The sequence below is a fragment of the Rhinolophus sinicus genome, linkage group LG05 (genome assembly GCF_036562045.2).
Source record: "Rhinolophus sinicus isolate RSC01 linkage group LG05, ASM3656204v1, whole genome shotgun sequence".
Classification (NCBI taxonomy): Eukaryota; Metazoa; Chordata; class Mammalia; order Chiroptera; family Rhinolophidae; genus Rhinolophus; species Rhinolophus sinicus.
The window spans coordinates 53,099,708-53,119,580 of record NC_133755.1 but is presented as its reverse complement, the minus strand read 5'-3'; the positions used below and the strand labels follow the sequence as shown (position 1 = coordinate 53,119,580).

General features: G+C 49.0%; 1 protein-coding gene across 1 annotated transcript; it reads left to right on the top strand.

Moving 5' to 3' along the window:
* The first annotated feature begins 4,893 nt into the window (after positions 1-4,893).
* BOLA3 (bolA family member 3) lies at positions 4,894-13,839 on the top strand. The gene is made up of 4 exons (XM_019750338.2): positions 4,894-5,042; positions 7,596-7,719; positions 9,539-9,627; positions 13,604-13,839. Exons 1-4 carry the CDS (start codon positions 4,989-4,991, stop codon positions 13,667-13,669), a joined length of 333 nt encoding a protein of 110 aa, XP_019605897.2. The 5' UTR covers positions 4,894-4,988; the 3' UTR covers positions 13,670-13,839.
* The last annotated feature ends 6,034 nt before the right edge of the window (positions 13,840-19,873 follow it).

Sequence of the window (19,873 nt, the reverse complement as noted above, 5' to 3'; positions counted from 1 at the left end):
TTGCTGTAGGGCTAGGTATGGACACGACATCCTGCACTGCTATCGGTGGGCACTAGATGTCAGTCTCGGTCTCAGCTCCTCCCAAAAGCTACATGTGTCTTGACCAGAATAAAGGATTTTACCTACCACTTCCTTTTATGTGTTTTCCTAATCAAAAACCTGCATGGATGCCTCTGATTGGCAGGTCCTAGGTCACATACCTCTGTCCTGGCTGCAACAGAGGCTGGGGAACACTCTGGATTTTACTTAAGGGTTCAGAGCTCATAGCAAAATTGTTTAAAAGGTGCTGAATGGTCCAAAAGTTTGGACTGGCTGCTGATATGTGAGCTTCAGTGCACTGTTTAGCTCAGCTGATATATATATGTTTTTTTGGGGGGCGGTTAGTATATTTCCTAAATGAAGGAAGTAGATTATTTATTTGGATTCTGGCCAAGCTCCTTAGCTTGTGGTTGACCAGCACTTTGAATATCCCTTCCTTAGAGGAACCTACCTGTTTTAGGGGAGTCCTTTAGCATGTTATTTAATCCTTACAGCAACCAGGGGAGTGGGTGGCAATTGAGAGGTATGTTAGGAATTTTTTGGTGTTTTTAACAGTGTCACGAAACAGACTTCAAATAGGTCATAGTGAGGCAGGTCTCTCTCTGTTGCATTTGTAAAAATTCTGTGTTCAAGAGTGCTAGAAGGCTGTATGAAATGACTGCCATTAATTTTTTAGCAGTAAGGTAAAAAAGGATATGTATCTACGGGGATTCTATCTAAGAAGTTTGCTGCAGTTAACTCAGATGTAAATATAACAAAACTGGGAGCGATCATAGACCAATATAGGTGAAGATAAGAGAATCTCAGGGCGGACCAGTGGCTCAGTTGGTTAGAGCACGAGCTCTGGGCAACAGGGCTGCTGGTTGATGCCCACATGGGCCAGCGAGCTGCGCTGCAACTAGAATGAAGTCAATGAGCTGCAGCTGAGCAGCCGGAGGGTCCGCTAGATGGCTCGGTTGGAGCACGGACTCTCAACCACAAGGTTGCCGGTTCAACTCCTGCAAGCGATGGTGGGGCTGCGCCCCCTGCAACTAAGATTGAAAGAACAACAACTTGACGTGGATGGAGTTGGTGAGTCCTGGAAAAAACACTACTGTTCTCCAATAAAGAGTCCTGGAAATACACACTGTTCCCCTTCCCCAATAAAATCTTTTAAAAAAAATCTCAAGTTCAGGGCATAAAAGTAAAATGCAGAAGAGATAGACCCATTTCCTGAGTCTAAAGGCATTACATTTATCATAACAAAGTAAAACTGGCCTTTTATTTGCTTCTGTCACTTAAAAAAAAAAAATCATACTTGAACTGTGAAGTTGGAACTAATTTGGAAGCCCAAGACTGGTGAGATTGTTCTACACATCTTTTCTGAAAAGGTTCAGATTCAGGCTGTGGAACTAGAATTGCTAAACCTCTGTCAGTTAAGTAATCACAGTGCACGCACTCTGTCCCATGGCATGCTGGGCCATTGACATAGATGAATAAAGCAGGATCCTGTCTTGGAGCTTACAGACCAGTGGGAGAAACAGACACATAAACTGATAGTACTAAAGGGCCATATGTGCAATAAAAGTTATACAGGAGTCGTGGGTCCTTAGTTTACTATGGGACAGTCAGCAGTGGCTTCCTGGAGAAGACAAGGCTTGAATTGGCTCAAAAGATGGGTAGCTACATAACCAAACTTGTACCATAGCTTGTACAGGGATGTACAAGAAGTCCAGTATTAGTGAAGGGTGGATTTCAGTTGGACGGCTAGGTAGGGGTTAAATCATATGAAAGAACTTGGGGCTTTCCCTATAGGTGATGAAGAGTAAAGGATTTTAAGTAAGCAAATAACGGACATATTTTCATCTCAGATGGCTCTGATGATAGTGTGGAAACGGCAGGGGAGGACACGAGGGCAGTGACAGTACTCCAAAATAACATAATGAGAGCAATTGTTAAAAGTATGGGTGTCATGCAGGGACTCAGGCGGGGTCTCTGGTCCCGGTTCTCACATAACGCAGGACATGGCTAGGCCAAAAAGGAACATCCATGGAGCGATAGACAGGGGAGTCATACCACTATAGTCTCGCTGGCGGCTGGGCTGGAGACACAGGAAGCAGGAGCCACACGATCCGCAACCTGCTGTCCGCTTCTCTGCCAACCAACCTCACTTGCTAACTGCAATCCATGCTTGCTAGCTCAGCCACCATCTTGCTAGCCCCCATTTGCTGCTAGTGTAGCCGTGGCCAGACCTCATGATTTGCCAGACCTCGGTCTTGTGAACACCTTTCCACATAAGGCCGAGAGCCTGGAAACTGCACTCCTGGCTCTGTCCCCACAACGGGGAAGAGGAAGTTTGTACATAAGCAAAAATACTGATTTTCAATAAACGAAAGAAGGAGGAATTCTGTAAATGTAGATTAGTGAGTTTAACATAGGTCTCTTAGTTACAAGTGACAAACCCAATGTAAACAACATAAACAGAGCCACTTTAAAATGGAGCCAGAGCTGCCATACCAGAGGAACGCCATGTATGTCTTAGAACTCAAACCTTGGAATATGACCTTTGGACGGGGCCTAAGCAACCTTGTTTCCCAAAGAACTGTTTGCAAAAATAACAATAACAAAAACTACAACAACAAAAAAATAGTTACTGGACGGCTGGATGGCTCAGTTGGTTAGAGCATGAGCTCTTAACAACAGGGCTGCTGGTTCGATTCCCACATGGGCCAGTGAGCTGAGCCCTCCACAACTAGACTGAAGACAACGAGCTGCCACCGAGCTGTGGGAGGGGCGGCTGGATGGCTCAATTGATTAGAGCTCTATCTCTTAACAAGATCGCCGGTTGCAATTCCCACATGGGATGGTTGGGCTGCGCCCCTGCAACTAAGATTGAAAACAGCAACTGGACTTGGAGCTGAGCTGCGCCCTCCACAACTAGACTGAAGGTCAATGACTTGGAGCTGATGGGCCCTGGAAAAACACACTATTCCCTAATAAAAAATTTTTAAAAACAACAGAAAAACCTCCCAAAAAACCCAGTTACTATGACTCCTGGACCGAAAATTAAACACCCTTTAGAATTAACATCACTGTGTTATCTGCACCAATAAATACACCTTCCTTCTAATGATGTAATTATTCTCCTTCCCTATCATAAATAACTATTGCTTTTGTCTCCTAATCGGAACATTATTTGGGCTTTTGCCTGAATTAATGATTCCCGAATAGCTATTCCTATTGATCTAAAACGCTTGTTTGCCTCTCACTTTGAAAGGTCTTTTTATTTTTAAGTTAACAACAAGTAAAATGACTTTAGTGCTCATTTCTGGCACTGCTGGTTTCCAGTTGCACAAGCAACCTCAAACTTCTGTCTCCTCTCAGCTCTTTCTTCTGTTTCTGTTTCATTTCTGAAGTGGCGCTGCCCACATGGTTGCAAAGATGGCCACCAGCAGTAGGCATTCTACCAGTTTAGCAATCCAGTTGCAAATTATCTTTTCTTTAGTTCCAGAGAAGTCCCTAGACCATCTGTCTTTGGTCTGGCTCAAATTATGTGACTCACCCTAAACCAATCCCTATGATTGATTGGCCAGACCTCGATCTTGTGATCACGCCTAGATCAGGGTTGGGTCTAGCATCAACTGAACTATGTGGTTTGAGGAGCAAGGGAGTGGTTAACCACTGCACGAGTGGATAAAATATTGTTTGGCAGTTTTAATTATATCATTGACATGAGTGAAGAAAAATTAAAAGTTAGCAAATTATCCTTAATTCCACCCAACCATAACTTTCAAGGAATCAACCAAAAATGTGAAAAGCTATTACATTAATCGAAAGGAGAAAGTAATGAGAGCCAAAATGTGGGAGTCACTCAATACATCAGTGGATTGAGCATATTTTTAGTTGATCACTTTAAAGAACAACTAGGTCTAACTAACACATCCATTTGAAACGCTGACGGCTATTGATTGGATAGGTTGGCATGAAATACCAAAAAGACCTGGTAAAGCCCGCAGGGTGTACCAGACCACGTGCTGCAACTACAGCTAGAGAAAGGGCTTGGTAGAATTTCGGCCTTGATTTCTTTCTATCTGATACTCCAGAGGCGGGCAGGTTAGCTGACAATCTTACCCATCCCTCGTGACATCAGCTTCCACTACATTCTTAGGACTTCTGGGTCTGTGGAGTCTACATGTCCGGTGGGCGGTATCCCGTATGCACCTTCAATTCAGGCAAATCCAAAACTGACTTTGTCGCCTCCCTTCACGCCCCACCTGGCCCTCCCCCTATTTCGTTGTCGAAGCCAGAAACTTAGGAGTCATCCTAGATGGCTTCCTCACCCTTATCCCACCCCAATCCAGTCACTGCATTCCACTCAGCTCCCAAATATCTCAACCCACTTCTCCCTTCCCTCCAGCCGCTGCTGCTCCAGTTCAGGCCTCAAGTCGCACCCGGACCACTGTATTAGCCTCGGAACTCACGTCCTCGGCTCTAACTCCAGCCCCTACAGTCCTGCTCCTCGCAGTTCTGGAACTCTTAATGCTTAAAATCCTGCCCCCCGGCTTCCTTTTTCTGAAGGGAAAAACCCAAACTCCTCAGTTGAGAAGCTAGGTTGCAGGTGGGGGGTGGGGAGTGGGGTGTGAAGTTCCACCCAGGGCACAAGGGACACTGGGACGATGGAAAGTCAGATCGGAGGGCCAGGGATCCGGGTGGTGTTTCTAGGCCGAGAGGGAAGCACCGGCTGGTGGAACGAGGGTGCGGGAGAAGAGCGGAGCGCTGCACGAGTGTGGGGGAGGGGGCGCCCTGCGCGGGCGGTGCGGCAGGTCTCGGGGTGGCACGTACCGGGGTGAGCGGCCCGCGGCCTCCGGGCGGCAGGGGGCGGCCTCGCCAACGGCCGCGGCTTTCGGTGCTGGGCTCCGCGCCTTTCGGGCCACACGGTGACCTCGGGCGGCGGGTCGCGTCGGCCGGGCATGGCGGCGTGGAGCCCGGCCGCGGCAGCTCCTCTGCTCCGCCAGATTCGCCTGGTGAGCGGGGGCAAGGACCGGGTGCTCCCCGCGGGGTGGGAGCTGCGGCAGGGCCGGGGCAGGGGGCTTCCCTTTCTTTCATTTATTCAGTCGTTGATTTGTCCCTTCAGTGGTACCGGGCAACCAGCATTCGGAGAAGTGTCAGGTCCCCGCGCGCTGGGGGACCTCCCTAGCCGGGTGGAGGTGGGGCGAGAACAGACACCTAAACAGCCGTAATGCAGACGGCACGGGAAAAGCGCTGTCGGTCACTGCGTGGGTGCCGGGCTCTGTGCCGGGGTCTGGGATCTGGGACTCTCCGCCGGGCCTCCTTGACCTTGACCCTCCCCCAAATCCCACGCACCCGTTGTCGAAGTCCAACAGAGGACACTCACCACGCGCTCTCCTAATTTTCTCTCCCCGTTCTCATTCATCCTTTCCACACTTTATCCACTTCATTTCCTTTCCTCTCACATTCTTCCTTCTCCCCTGATGGTCTTGGACCTGCCTCCCCCAAGCAGTTGTACTGATGAATTTCAGTGTGGACTTGTGGTATCTGGATTTTGTCGGTAGATTGCGGGTTTAAATGCAGCTGCCGCTGCCCACAGATCTGCTAAGATGAAGGAAAGACTTCTCCTGAGGAATCTGCAGTGCTAACCACCCTCACCTCCTTGTGATTATGCGTCTACCTGCCCCCTGGTTACCCTCTGCCTTTGCCCTGCAAGGTGCTGTCCTCAAAAAAGGCTCCATCCCAACACACACCCGGGTCTTACCCAGGTTCCCAACATCAAGTTTCTCTCCCTCCACACAACACTCAGACAGCCTAAGTCCAGATCTTCCTACTGACCTGTATTTCAACTGCCTGCCAGACTTCTTTGTGGGTGCCCAGTAGGCAAGTGGGGTTCTTCCCCTCTTCCCATGCTGGTCCGGCCGGCATCCATCCATCCATCCATCCATCCATCCATCCATCCATCCATCCATCCCCCAACTCCTCCAGAGGGCCGGCCCTGAGCTCGACTGGAAGCCTGCAGTGACAGGACAGACTCAGTCTTGGCCTTTGAGACGAGTTGGTGAAAGAGCCAGTACCCAAGAAAGTGCTCCGAGATTCTATAACACAGGACCCTGCTCTGGGCCATTGGGAAAGGCTTGAGGATGGGCAGGACTGAGGGCGAAGGGGAGGTACCTTCAGCACCAGCTTGATGAACAGCGCTGGTGTTCTCCCACCTACCACCCTCCTCCAGTCAGGGACCCACGCTGGTGCTACTCCCTTTGTAACGCCTCTTAACCGGGTATGTTTCCTGACTACGGTGTTTCCCCGAAAATAAGACCTAGCCAGACAATCAGCTCTATGTCTTATATTAATTTTTGCTCCAAAAGACGCTTTAGAGCTGATTGTCTGGCTAGGTCTTATTTTCGGGGACACACGGTAGCTTCAAAAGGTACTAGCTTCAAGACATCTGCTAAGTCCAAAATCTTTAGCCTGACTTTCAAGGCTTGCCATGCTCTGTTTTCAGTCTCCCTTTTCAGTGTCAACCCAGCCAAGGGGCTGCTGACCTGGTTTTCTGCCCCTTTACCCCTAAGTGTTGAGACATGTTCCCCTCAGAAGCACTGGCTCCCTGGGGTTGCCATTGGGGGTGGAGGAAAGAATGGCCAATGGCAAATAATCTAAAAATGTTCCTCCTTCAGGTCATTTAATAGAATTCTGCTTCCTTTCCCCCTTGAGAATTAGTACATGTTGCAAAGGGTAGCTGGCTTATTGGGCAGTAGGTCACACGGTCATATCCCACTGGAGAGACTGGGATGTGAATCAGGTCTAAAGGGTGGGTGATATTTGCCCCCACCAGTGCATGGGCAGGGGCACACTGACCCAGCAGGGCACGTCTGAGGCAGGCTGCCCAGCCTCTCCCAGCTCTGCATTTTACTAACTGATTCTGCCTTGGACGTATTATTTAATGCCTCAGTTTTCTCACCTATAAAACTGCCGTCATGATGGTATCTCTCATGGCATTATCATGGCAAGTTAAACATCTATTGAATAAAGTTTGGGGCCTTGTCTCTAGAATAAAAAGTGAGTTATTAGGTTGGTGCAAAAGTAATTGTGGTTTTTGCAATTATTATTAAAAAATTTTTTTTTATTGGAGAATGTTGGGGAACAGTGTGTTTTTCCAGGGCCCATCAGCTCCAAGTCAAGTCGTTGTCCTTCAGTCTGGTTGTGGAGGGTGTAGCTCACTGGCCCATGTGGGAATCGAACCAGCAACCTTGGTGTTATGAGCACTGCGCTCTAACCACTGAGCCAACCGGCTGCCTTTTGCAGTTATTTTTAACATTTTAAACTGCAGTTACCTTTGCACCAACCTAATATTTACAATCTCCTGACCCCCACCCCAAGAAAGTTTATTCTGCATCCTGGGACACTTAAGTGGACATCTGATGCCATGAACACAGCCCCTCTGACCTAGCCCATGGCCATGCTGGCCCTGCCTCGCAAGGGAATGGCAGGTGGGGCCTGCACAGTGGCCCGGCCAGCCAGGGGCAGCTTCATCGTACTCGCCATGACTCTTCTTTGTTCTGTGGCAGCTTTCTCTTCCCCACTGTGCCCAGCGGATGTTTGCCTCGCAGACTGAGGGGGAGCTCAAAGTGACCCAAATTCTCAAAGAAAGCTTTCCTCGAGCTACAGCAATCAAAGTCACTGACATTTCAGGTAAGGCTTTCTATTTCTCTCATCTTCCCCATGGAGTTAAGTAGAATTTTGCCCTCTGGAGGGGCAGAGGGCAGGGGGCTTGGCGGAAGGAACTTGCTATCATGGCTTCTCAATATGTGTGTGACTTTTGGGCAGATGTGGAAGTGGGGATACAGAAGCATTGAGGGAAATTGTGTGGGGATGAGGTCCCTCTCAGTCACCTTGAGGCCCTGGCCCACAGTCTTTAATATGACTGCAAGATGGGTGGGCTTTCCAAAAATGTCTCCACATTCTTCTGACACCCTTGAATGTCAGAGCTGGAGTGGACCCCAGGAGGATTTTGCGCTTTTGAGGAAAGTAACTGCCTCACTTTCCACATGAGGAGCTGAGCCCAGGGAGGCCAAAGAGCCTGCCCAATCCTGCACTGGGAGGAGGTGGCAGAACCAGAACCAGGACCCATGGCAGACTCTGGCTTGAGCCCAGTTTCCTACCCCAACCAGGCGCTGCTTTCTCAGATGGCTGCTGGCACCTCAGAAGTTCAGGCTGGCTGTGTTAGGAGCAGGCTGGGCAATCACCTTCTACACCCACAGGATGGGGAAGATAGAGCCTTTATCGAGACACACCCGTGGAGCGGCTTGGCCATGGGCGTCTGCCTGACTCCCCACACCCAGACGTGGTCTTTGCCACTCTGCATTGCCATGATAGCTCGCTGGCTTCTCTGAAAGCATAACATTTACAAGGATTGGGGGAAGGGTTAGAAAGCAGTTTTCATTCTGGAAAACTAGAGGAAATGAGTCAATCTAAAGATCGTTTGGAATGGGAGGTGGAGTCAGCACGCTGCAGAGATCTCAGGCAATGCTAAGGCCTGATGTCACCAGTTCTGTACCTGCCCCAGACCCAGGTGTGGCAGAGCTGGAACGTGACCTCCTGTCTGGCTGCCCAACCCTAGACCGCATGCAGAAAGGGAATTGAGGCTGGGAACCTTGATTTAACCAAAGCGTGGACTGACTCCTAGAGCCCGTAAGAGAAACATACCAAAGAACTTCTCATACAATGGCCTGGTGTTAACAGCACAGGGGACATTTTCTTTCTAGCCCAGGTTGTCTGATGCCAGGGCAGCACGTTTTCTCATTAGTCATCAGCATTAGCTCTCCAGCCGTGTGGAGACTTGGTAAGGGGCTGGATGAGTCCACCACAAGCTCTGCGTCGAGAGCTTCCCCGGAAAGCTGCTCCCTCCCTGCGGAAGCCCAGGATGAAACGCTCAGTGTTGCTTGTAGAGCAGGAGGTGCTGGAGAGCCCCAGCAGCCCAATGAACTGTGTGTCTGCACTTTGTGTTATAATGCTGTGTCCCTGTCTCTATCTCACTTCCGTGTTCCTTTCCTTTTCTTTGGGATAGCAGTCCACAGTTTTCAAACCAAATTTGAGTGTATTTTTGCACTTAAAAAAAATCCCGATTGCTGATATTTTTTGAAGGTGAAACATTGAAATTCAGTCCCTCCCACCCTCTTCCATGGCGTTTGCTGGTTTAATAAAATACCAGGAAAGCCTACATTTCCTAGGTTTTTCATGCTTTGTGCCTCCTCTTTCCTGCCCCACACGTAATAATCCTGTTGGTACAACTGCCTTGCAAAACGAAGAGCACGTTTTGGATCAGGGCAGCCTGTCAGGAAAAGTATGTGGCCAGATTGTCAGCCATGATCTTTGTCTAACAGTCTTAGCAACTTTCTACTGAATAATAATATGCAGACCTTCTTGAGATTGTGTGGTACTTCCAGGACACACGGGACCGTGGCTGCCCTAACTTCGCGACTGAAACACTTTCAAATTGCATTTATTTCAGGAGGCTGTGGGGCGATGTATGAGATCCAGATCGAGTCAGAAGAATTTAAGGAGAAGAGGACTGTGCAGCAGCACCAGATGGTAAATCAGGTTAGTAGAGGTAACAACGCTCCTTTGCCACCGTCTCCAGCCTCCGAAACGGCCTGCCAAGTGGGGATGGTATTTTATCGGCAGTCCTAGGGAAGGATAATGCAATACCTCAGTCATGCAAACAGGACTTAGGACCTGAGAAAAATATAATCTGAAACTATCTGGAAACCGATTGTGGGCAAATACGACTTTTATTCAAAATTGAAAACAAGTCCTCCGATAGTTACTTAGATTGCATTTTTTTTGTATAACGTTACCAGTGTTTACTGTTATTGTCACATATTGAATAGTATTTGTAAATGCAGGAGTATCAAAAGATATATGTATGTTTTTGTAGATTTGAAGGGTTTTTTTTTAGCCTCTCTCTAGGACTGCTTTACAGATGGGTAAATTGAGCCTCGGCATGATTAAGAATTGCTCCAGCTGCCCCAGACCCAGTGACAGACAATAGGGGTCTGAAACATCAGATTTAACGAGACAAGGACAAGTTTATCCATGATCTACACTTATTTTACTTGGAATTAATACCAGCCTTGACCCCTGGGCCGGTCTATAAACTCACCCCTTTCAGCAGAGGTGTTTGACATCTTTCTGGAAGGTCTTGAGCACTGTGAACGCTTTGGTCATGAGAGTCCCTCTGTGACCCCTCACACCTCGAGTTCAGGTGTCCCAGATTGCTATTCCAGGCCTCCCGCACCGGAGGGGGGCCATGTACCCTCCCTCAGCCTCTGCCTGTTGGTCTCTGTGCATCTGGATGTTTGTCCAGATCAGACCCCCTGCAGGGTTCCGCTCTGCCCAGCTCAAATGCTGCCTCCTACCTGCCTTGTGTGGGAGAATGCCCTCCACCCTCTGACTCCAGCGTTTTCTGCCTTGTGTCCTGGATACTTACCTCCCTGCCTTCTGTCCCTTGGCCCTGTCAGCCTCATGTGGGCTGGTTCTCTTCTGGATCCATCTTCAGATTCTCCTGGAGCCCAGCCCTTCACTGGCATGTGGGCCCCAAAGGCGTGCTGATGGTCTGCCCGGGGAGTCGGGGGTGCAACAGCTTCTAGCCCCACATGATCTCAGGGATTGGAGTCAAGGTCAAAGACAAGGTAGAGAAGCTGTGACTTACCCAGCTCGTCCCCAGCTGACGGGACTGGGTTTTATTCAGACCACCTCGTACAATTGGACTCCTAAGGGTGCTGTTAATTTGAGTGCATCCCCTGCCGTGAAGCCACAATTACAAGTGGTTAAAGATGCAGGTTCAGGAGTCGGATTCCACACATTTCAAACGTAGGCTCTGCTACTTTCTAGCTGTGTGACCTTGAGCAAGTTCCTCAACCTCCCTGTGACTCAGTTTCCTAATCTGTAACACAGGGAGAGGAATAGTACTTGCCTCAAAGGGCTGTTTTGAGGATTTGTGATTAAGAACATACAGAGCCCTGAGAACAGTGCGTGGCACATAGTAAACCCTCAATAAATGGCAGCTGCCGCCACTGTCATCAGCATGTAGGACACTGGGCGGAACCTGCGCCAAGTCCCCGGGAGGGCAGCAGTTCCTTCGGTTTGGGGGAAGGTCACCTACATCGTCTTGTGCTCAGGGTTTCCCCTGGGCCCCTGTGGAACGTGTACTCCCCCCACACCTTCCCAGCGGGAGGCATCGCCCTAGAAAGCCGATTCTAGGCTGGGCCTGGGTCTGTTTTGTTCACTGCTGTGTCCCCCACCACTAACAAAGGACCCGGCACATAAAGGAGCTCAGTCAGTACTTGTTGAGTTTGCAGACAGGAGAGCTGGCCTGGGCTGGGTTATTGGCTTACAGAGAAATTACACATTCAGTGCCTAAGAAGTGTCCCATTTCATAGAATCGCCCTCTTGGCAATGGTGTACTTTTACCCGGGGATACCACAGCGGCCCCTTTGCCCACGCGAGCACTGCTGGTTATGGAGCAGGTCCTGTGGTCCTCTAGCCAGGCGCCCACAGCTGCCGGAGCGGGGTTGGCAGGGGACTAAGGGCGTGCCGAGCCTGACCTTCAGCTTGAGCAGAGGCTCTCGTTAGCCACAGCTGGCTGTTAGTGCTCTGACGTGCTTGTATCAATGTACTGATGTGCTCGAGGGCATTTTCAGAGGATTAGATTACATTTGCGGGTGTTGGCTGTGGGAGGAGCGAAATAAAATGTCTTTACTAGCGAGTCTTTTGGCCTGTAGGCATCTAGCAGGGACCTGGAGTTAGTGGCCCATCTTTTGAGGTGCTGGGAATTGGGGTCTGACAGGCACTCCACGTAGGAGGCGGCCGATCGGAAGTGGAGTGGAGAAAGCAATGGGTCTATTCCCTGAGTGCTGAGTGAGTGGGTTCTTGGGGAGTGGGTGAGAGTGCGGGGAGGTGCTCCGTCCAGATGCACTGGGTGCCCAGGCTGTCAGGTGGGGGTCTGGTGGTCCTGGGCCAGGGTGAAGCTTTCCTCATCAATCTTTCTGGTCACCCTAGTAAAATTGAGACTCTCAGGCCCAAAGGGGCCAGGAAAGGCATCCTTCTCATCAGACAGTCCCTCCTGGGTTCCCTGGGGACTGGGTGCCCCTGCCACCATGACTCACAGCTGCTCCACCCTCCGAAGCAAACTCACTGTTCCTCTGGGACCTGCCAGCTTGTGGCCCAGCCTCTCCCAGCTTGCGTGGTTGATCAGGCTTCTCTTCTGAAATAATCACCGGCATCTGCTTTGGGCTAGTCCCAAGGGAGGCCAGGTGACGGGTGTTCCTCCCCATCCATCCTGTCCCCTCCCTGGGGAGCAGCCGTCGGGAGGACAGTGAGCACCGACTTCCCTTTTGTGTTGGGCAGAGCTGGGCCCATCTTGGCTCTCAGCTCACAGTGGGATCTGAGCCTCAACTTCCTCTTTGGCAGAGATGGTCTGAGGTATTGACCACACGTACCCAGCCTTGTGCTGGCATGTGGAAGGCATTTGGTAAGTAGCAGTTGCCCTCTCCCCTTCTCTGGCCTCTTTTCTGTCTGGTGCCTATCATCCTCCCCTGAGGGAGTCTCCACTCATGTCTCCCCAGCTCAGAGCCCCTCACTGTGCACCCTGGGTGCCCAAAGTCCAGGCCCACCCTCCTAGCCTGAGATTCCCGATCCTCTGTGAGCTCTGCCTTAGTCTTCCACCCCATGTGCCTCGCTCAAAGCCAGGCTTTTCCTGGTGAGTCGTGGTATGTTCCCAGCCTCTCCTCACCTGGCACTCCTGGGCCCAATGCTCTGTCCCTCTCTGCCCATTCCACTCTCAGCTGTCCAGCTCCTGGGCTGCCTCCTCCCTCAACGACCAGTGTGGTAACAGGCGCTCCTTCCTAGGACACCCACAGCAGTCCCGAGCTGGCCTGTGGTCTGGCAAAGCCCATCACTGCTGAGTCCGTTTCTTGTAGACCTGTGTTACTTCCTTTATCTTTCTCGTCATTTCTCCATACCTTTTTCATCTGAGCCCCTAGCACCCCAGCATGATGCTGTGGGCATAGCAGGTGCTGAAAAATGTTTATCCAAAGTCACTTCCCCATTAGGGCCTCCGTTTCCTCAACTGTAAACAGACCTAGGTGATCTCTAAGGCCCTCTGTAGCTGTAAGATACTGTGACCTGTGCTGGGGAGTCCTCAGGGGGCTGTAAGAGAGCTGGGAGAAGGCACAGCTCAGGGCACAAGGGGGTCAAGGCCTTCTGTGTGAAGGTGTGACCTCCCTCAGCTAGCCACGAAGGCTCAGGGATTGTGGCCTTGGCACAGGCACAGGGACAGCCTCTAGGGAGTAGTATTCTGTGCCTGCAGAAAGCAGAGAGCATTTTTGATTGTTGAGCCAGGTTAGATTCTCCCTCAAAAAAAAACAAAAAAAAAGTTTTCCAAGGAAAAACTGCTTAAAGGAAGTGTGTGCAAAGTCTCCTACAAATATGGAGCTATGTAAAAATACCCTCAGAGGGACTTACTGTAATCAATGTCAAATACAAAAGAAATGATGATTTTCTTTTACTTATTTAGGCACTAAAAGAAGAAATCAAAGGAATGCACGGATTGCGGATATTTACCTCTGTCCCCAAGCACTGACGACGCCCTGGCTGCATACCTACTGCTGCTCAAACCTTGGAGGGACTTGACCAGTCTTTCCTAGGAGTTTGCCAAGAAATTATCTATTTTGTTCATAGACATTTCCATATTATAATTAAAGAAGAATATGTTATCTATTTAGATGTTAATTAAAGGCAACAGACAAGTTAGGCTTTTGAAGAGTCATTAATAATACTTCTCGTCCCTTAAGTGGTCTCATCTCTGGATGGTTCTGTCCTGCTGCTGCAGAGGCAGAATGGCGTGCAGGCTACTTTTGTGTTGTCAAGAGATGTTCCTATTTCTCCTCTATAAAACTGCTCAGGCCCCTTAATCTTACCAAAAAGAAAAGAAAAGGTCCTTTGGTTCTGCTGTTCCCATAGTTTAACCACTCACTCTCTTTCCCTTCCCCTCCAAACTTCTTACAAGAAGCATCTTGGATCCTGGGTTTCTTACTCCCTGGAGGGGCCTCTGAAGATTTGGAACTGCCTGGATAAGGATCTTTTTCCTTTGTTTAAAGAGTCCCCCACCCTTTGCATCTTGGTGAGAAGTGGAGCCTGCCTCCCCCAACAGGAGCTGAAAAAGCCACCTTTCCTAGCTCCCCTGCAGGTAAGGCACCAGCAGATGGCGCAGAGTCAGCCAATCAGACAGATCTGCCCTGGACTTTGAATTGGGTGCGAGTGATGCCCGGAAGCAGGGGCAGTGGTGCATTGATTCTGGCGACCGTGGCGCAGTGTTCTGGGTGGCGGCAACGGCAGAGTTGGTGTTACGAGTTGCTGTCTCCAGTCCATGGTGGTGGGTGCGGTGTCGGCGACTGCACTGCCATTTGCTCTGGCCACAGAGCCTTCCAGTTCCTGCCCATTTTCAGAAGCTGGTTCACCAGTGTTCCCAGAAATTCTGTGATTGCCTCCATATTCTTCCCTTAAATTCTTTTCTGCTCATATCAGCCTTGTCAGTGCCTGTTGCTTGCAACTGAGAGCCCCGATGGGTTCTCTAGCAGTGTGGGTCCTGCCCTCCCACCCCCACTACCCAGCGGTACACCTTTCTGGAGATCCCAGGGCCACTGTTGCTCTCAATCCTCAGAGCCCCAGTCTCTGTGGCGATGGCAGGTGGGTCATCCACTCCTTCCTCACACTCCTCCTTTGTCTTTCCTGGAACCGACCACTAGTGGTCACTATTGGTCCTGAAGGGCCCTCAGACCTCCCTAAGAAATAAGAGTATGTAGGTAAAACAACCTTGGGCCGCAGAGTCTTAGAGCAGCACAGATTTTAAATACCCTGTTCACATACTTCATCCCCATTTTTTGTCTTAAAAATAGTCTATGTCTTCACAGTAGGGGGAAGGGATTGGTGTTCTGCCAAGGCAGAGCTGCCTCTTACATGAATACTCAGTTGTATCAGCTGAGAAGACGGGCTAAAACAGAACTCCTGAGGGCCCACGGCACCTGTGAAAGAGCTAAACACCCCAGAGCCCAGCTCTTAGGTGGTGTAGTGAGGAGACCCATCAAACGAGTCCCAGAGGCCAGAGGAAGGTGGTGGTCAGGGAGAACAGAGACCACAGAATCGAGTACATGGTGATTACTTGTGTGGTACCTACTTGTCCAGGGTGGGCTGGACAGAGTGATCTGCTTCTAAAGAACACAATAAAGTGGAAGTGACAATGTGCAGCTTCAGAGACGAGGTCATAAAAGGCACTGTGGCTTCCTCCTTGCTCTGTCTTTTGGATTGCTCACTCTGGGGGAAGGTGGCCGCCATGTTGTGAGGACACCCCAGCAGCTTGTGGAGAGGCCCATGTGAGAAACTGAGGCCTCTTACCAGCAGCCAATGAAACAGGCCTGCGAACAGCCAGCTGGGATCTGGGCCTTGTGCCAAGACAAGAGCCATGTGAGTGGGCTATCTTGGCAGTGGATCCTTCCAAGTCGCAGTCAACCCTTCAGAAAACTGTAGCGTCAGCTGACAGCTTGACTGCAACCTAACCAAAGCCACCTAGCTAAGCCACTGCCCAATTCCTGACCAAAAGATAATAAATGTTTGGGGTATTTTTGCCATCAATAAGACATTTACTTGTTTTAAAAAAATCCAAATGCTGGCATTGTCCAGAAAAATTTAACAGGTTTATTTATAATTGTTATAAAGTTGAACTGCTGAAACTTGTTCACTGAAACTTTTGACTTGCATTAATGCTTTGTCCCCTCATTTATATTAAAAATTCACACACAAATGAAAATGGAAAAACTGCCAATACCTGATTTCTGTCCCCTGTTTTTCCACTTGCAATCATATACTTAGGTACCTTTTGACTCCATGGAAAAAAAATAACTAACATTGAGAACTACCAATAACAGAAAGAAGAGAATTTTTTTTTTTTTTTTTTAAAGAATGAAATGTTTCCCATCATAGTGGATTCTTAAGCACGTTCTCCACGTATGCGGCGTGCTAGCTGGATGTCTTTTGGCATAATTGTTACACGTTTGGCATGGATAGCACACAGGTTGGTATCTTCAAAAAGGCCAACCAGATAAGCCTCACTTGCCTCCTGCAAATCACCAATAGCTGCACTCTGGAAGCGCAGATCTGTTTTGAAGTCCTGAGCAATTTCTTGCACCAGACACTGGAAGGGAAGTTTGTGAATTAGAAGTTCAGTGGACTTCTTCTTTTTTTTTTTTGCTGAGTACAGTTTTTTTTTAAAATTTATTGGGGTGACAATTGTTAGTAAAATTACATAGATTTCAGGTGTACAATTCTGTATTACATCATCTATAAATCCCATTGTGCGTTCACCACCCAGAGTCAGTTCTCCTTCCATCACCATACATTTGATCCCCCTTACCCTCATCTCCCACCCCCCACCCCCCTGAATGTTTGTTGTTTTAAGCCAGGAAGTTTGGGGGTAAGTTTTTATGCAGTGATAGATAACTGATACTTGTGCGTTGCCGGGAGGACTCGGGTCTTTCATATATTGAAGTAAGGGTTGAAGAGCCAAGCTGCAGAAAGGACAGGGGTACAGCTAAATCTCAGGAACACCAATGCCACCAGGTCTCTGCATCTCCTGCCTGCTTCTCTCTGCAGATCAACATTCTTATCTCTCACTCTGGATTGGTTTCCACCTTATAGCTGTGATTATAGTGCCAGTAGCTCTTAATTTTTATATCTGAATGTCCAGGCCACACAAAAAAAAAGCAGAATTTTCCTTCCAAGATCTGGTTCAAACTGCCAAGGAAGGCCTCTGCTCAGCCCCTGTTGAATCAGGAGCCACCCTGGACCCAACAGCTGTCATGCGTACTGCAGCCTGTCTCTGGACTCTGGTTTGGGGTGGAGGGAGGAGCAACGCCAAGGGTTCTGTTCTCCCAAGATGGGGCAGGATCAGAGCAACAGGTGTTCTCGCCTGGAGGCAAAGGCCATGTGGCCTAGCAGGCCTCCTAGGAGTCCAGGGACTCTTCCCTCTGCTTCACCCCACCCCCACCCCAGGGGACTCTGCGGGCCCAGTGAAATGTGTCACTCCTGCTACCACTTATGCCCATCTGTGCCCAAATCTGGCAACAAGAACTTTTTAAAGTAGCCCCCCCCAGTTGTTATTCCCCCCCCCCAAATTAAAAGGAAAGTTGGGAGAGGAATCACAGGGTTTCTTTTTAGTTGATTAAAAAAGAAGAAATTGTTATTGGCCAGAGTATAACATTGCATCTGATACAGCCAACTCCTAGCTTTTTGATTAAGTGCTACTTGTGGAAACTGCTGAATTATGGTGAAAGATGATAGGTTTTCTGAGCTAAATGTCTTTTTAAAAACAGTGTACAGTTTTCCAGTGGAAAATCCAGAGTCCTGAGGTAGGTGCTTGCTGACTAGGCAAGTCAATCTGAGGGGAACGGCCCTGTCCACAGCCCTTGCCCAGGCCCGTTTTGTTCCATGGGTTCCTGTAGGTCCCTGTCACCCCTGACTAGACCACCTAACTTAGCAGTTATGGAGCAGACTGGCCTGAAACCTTGGAGGAGACCTGAGGCCACGAAGCCCCACCCAGACACTCACAGTGGCAAAGAATCAATAGATCCAATTCCCTTTCTTGGGAATCCAAACTGGAAAGGGTGAGCAAATGACCCAGGGACAGCCAGCCTGCAGACTGACTAATGGCTGGTAGAAAGCTCAGGGCAAACAAACCTAGGCATTCAAATTGGGGAAAGATGGAGACAGTAGATCAGGTAAGAAGTGGAAGTTGAAAAAGACCTTCTGGGAGATGACGTGAGTCGGAATTACGAGGGAGTGGAGGGGGCCTCCAGATGGCTCAGTTGGTTAGAGGGCGAGCGCTGAACAACAGGGTTGCTGGTTCGGTTCCCACATGAGCCAGTGAGCTGCGCCCTCCACAACTAGATTGAAGGACAACGACTTGGAGCTGATGGGCCCTGGAGAAACACACTGTTCCCCAACATTACTCAATAAAAATTAAAAAAGAAAAAAGAAGATGAAGTGGGCACTATAACAAAGAAGGTAGAGTGATTCTCAATTTGGCTGTAAATGAAAACTATTTGGGGTGCTTAAAATACCCCTACCTGAGTCCCTCCCAAGTCTAAAATATCGGCTAGTGAGGGGCGGGCAGAGTGGACGCACAGAGACCACGTAGTCAAATTAAAGTTAGACTCCACGGGAACTGCCCGACTCCTCAGAGCCGCCTAGCTCAGCGCGCCCCCATCTCTGCCCCCCTCAGCCCCCTCCCCACTGTGATGCCTGCCCAGCCCACCCTCTTGTCCCTCCAGGGCGCTGCTGCGCGGCATCAGTGTGCGGGCTCACTTCCATCCACCACCTGTTTGGGGGAGCAAGCCCCTAGATCCAAAGGGAAAAGGAGGGAGAGCACCAGTTCCCCCTGAGCCCGACGCAAGCCTCCGACTACGATATTAGACGGTAAACAAGCCAGGCCGACACTCGCTGCGACGGTCTCCCGGGGAGCACCTGGGAGCAGAGCGGTCTGGTCTCCGCGCCGCCTTCCGCTTGCTCGAGACCACGGCGTCAGAAGCGTCGGCATCTATCCGAACCCCTGGCTTGAGTCAAGAGCTGGCTTTCTTGCGTGCACCCTAAGGAACCCCAGGCCACACGCACACAGCTCACAACTGTCCGCTACTGGGACGCGCTGGAGGGCGGCTCAGCTCCTGCCCGTAGGAGCCCGACTTGACATCTTTTATATTTGCATTTACCCTAATGATGCTGGTAATGTCTCTCCTTAGGCACCGTATTTCAGGATGTTGATTTCATAGGTTGAAAGCTATCTCGTCACTGTGAATTTAAAAGCATATTTATGCACTTTAATATTGTTGAGAAAAATATGTTTATTAGAGAGTCAGATAAAAAGGTACAGCTAAAAGATGCCAGACTTATTCTTTTCTTTTAGAATAAGAATAAAAAGAAACGGTCATGTTGACCTTCATCCAAACACAATTTATTCAGAACCCAAGTGTCTGTGATCTTCTCCTGCGTAGCTTCTAGCAGCTGGTCCCCAGCAGTTATAAAAACACAAGTTGGGCAGGGAGCAGAATAACCAGCTCAACAAATACGGTAGATAAAAAAGTAAAAAGTTAAAACAACTGAAGTTCAAGTAATAACTTTAGTTTTTATTTATAAACTATTTTTAGAACAGCTTATATAACTCTTATAATTGTTTTTGGAACAGTTTTAGATTTACAGAAAAATTGCAACGATAGCACAGAGTTCCTCTATACCCCACACCCAATTCCCCCCCCCACACACACACACAACAGCTTACACTACTATGGTCCTTTTGTTACAATAAATGAATCAACATTGATACGGTATTACAAATTAAAGCCCAGAGACGACTCAGATTGCCTTAGTTTTTTCCCTAATGTCTTCTCTCAGGTCTTTCCTCCACAAGACCATATTACATTCCATTGTCATGGTTCCTTAGGCTCCTCTTGGTCATGACAGTTTCTCAGACTTTCCTTGTTTTTGATGACCCTTTAATTTTTAAATAGCAGTATATAGAAATATATCCTGTGGGGGAATTCTGGATGTGTTTGACAGAAAGCATTTTTAAAAACAAAAACAAGATCACAAAATAAGTTACAATCCAGTTGGCCAATCGAAAGTTATGCTATTCTAAACATTTTGGCTTATATTAAATAATCACATCTCAGACACCACACCAAAAAAGTGCACTGGTGTTACTAAAAACAAAACGGCCCTCCTCAGGAAGTAGCAGTTTTGC

Coding starts and splice junctions, on each gene's coding strand:
- BOLA3 (XM_019750338.2), top strand. CDS start 4,989: ATGGCGGCGTGGAGCCCGGCCGCGGCAGCTCCTCTGCTCCGCCAGATT. Junction 5,043..7,595: donor TGCTCCGCCAGATTCGCCTG/GTGAGCGGGGGC, acceptor GTTCTGTGGCAG/CTTTCTCTTCCCCACTGTGC. Junction 9,628..13,603: donor AGCACCAGATGGTAAATCAG/GTTAGTAGAGGT, acceptor TTACTTATTTAG/GCACTAAAAGAAGAAATCAA.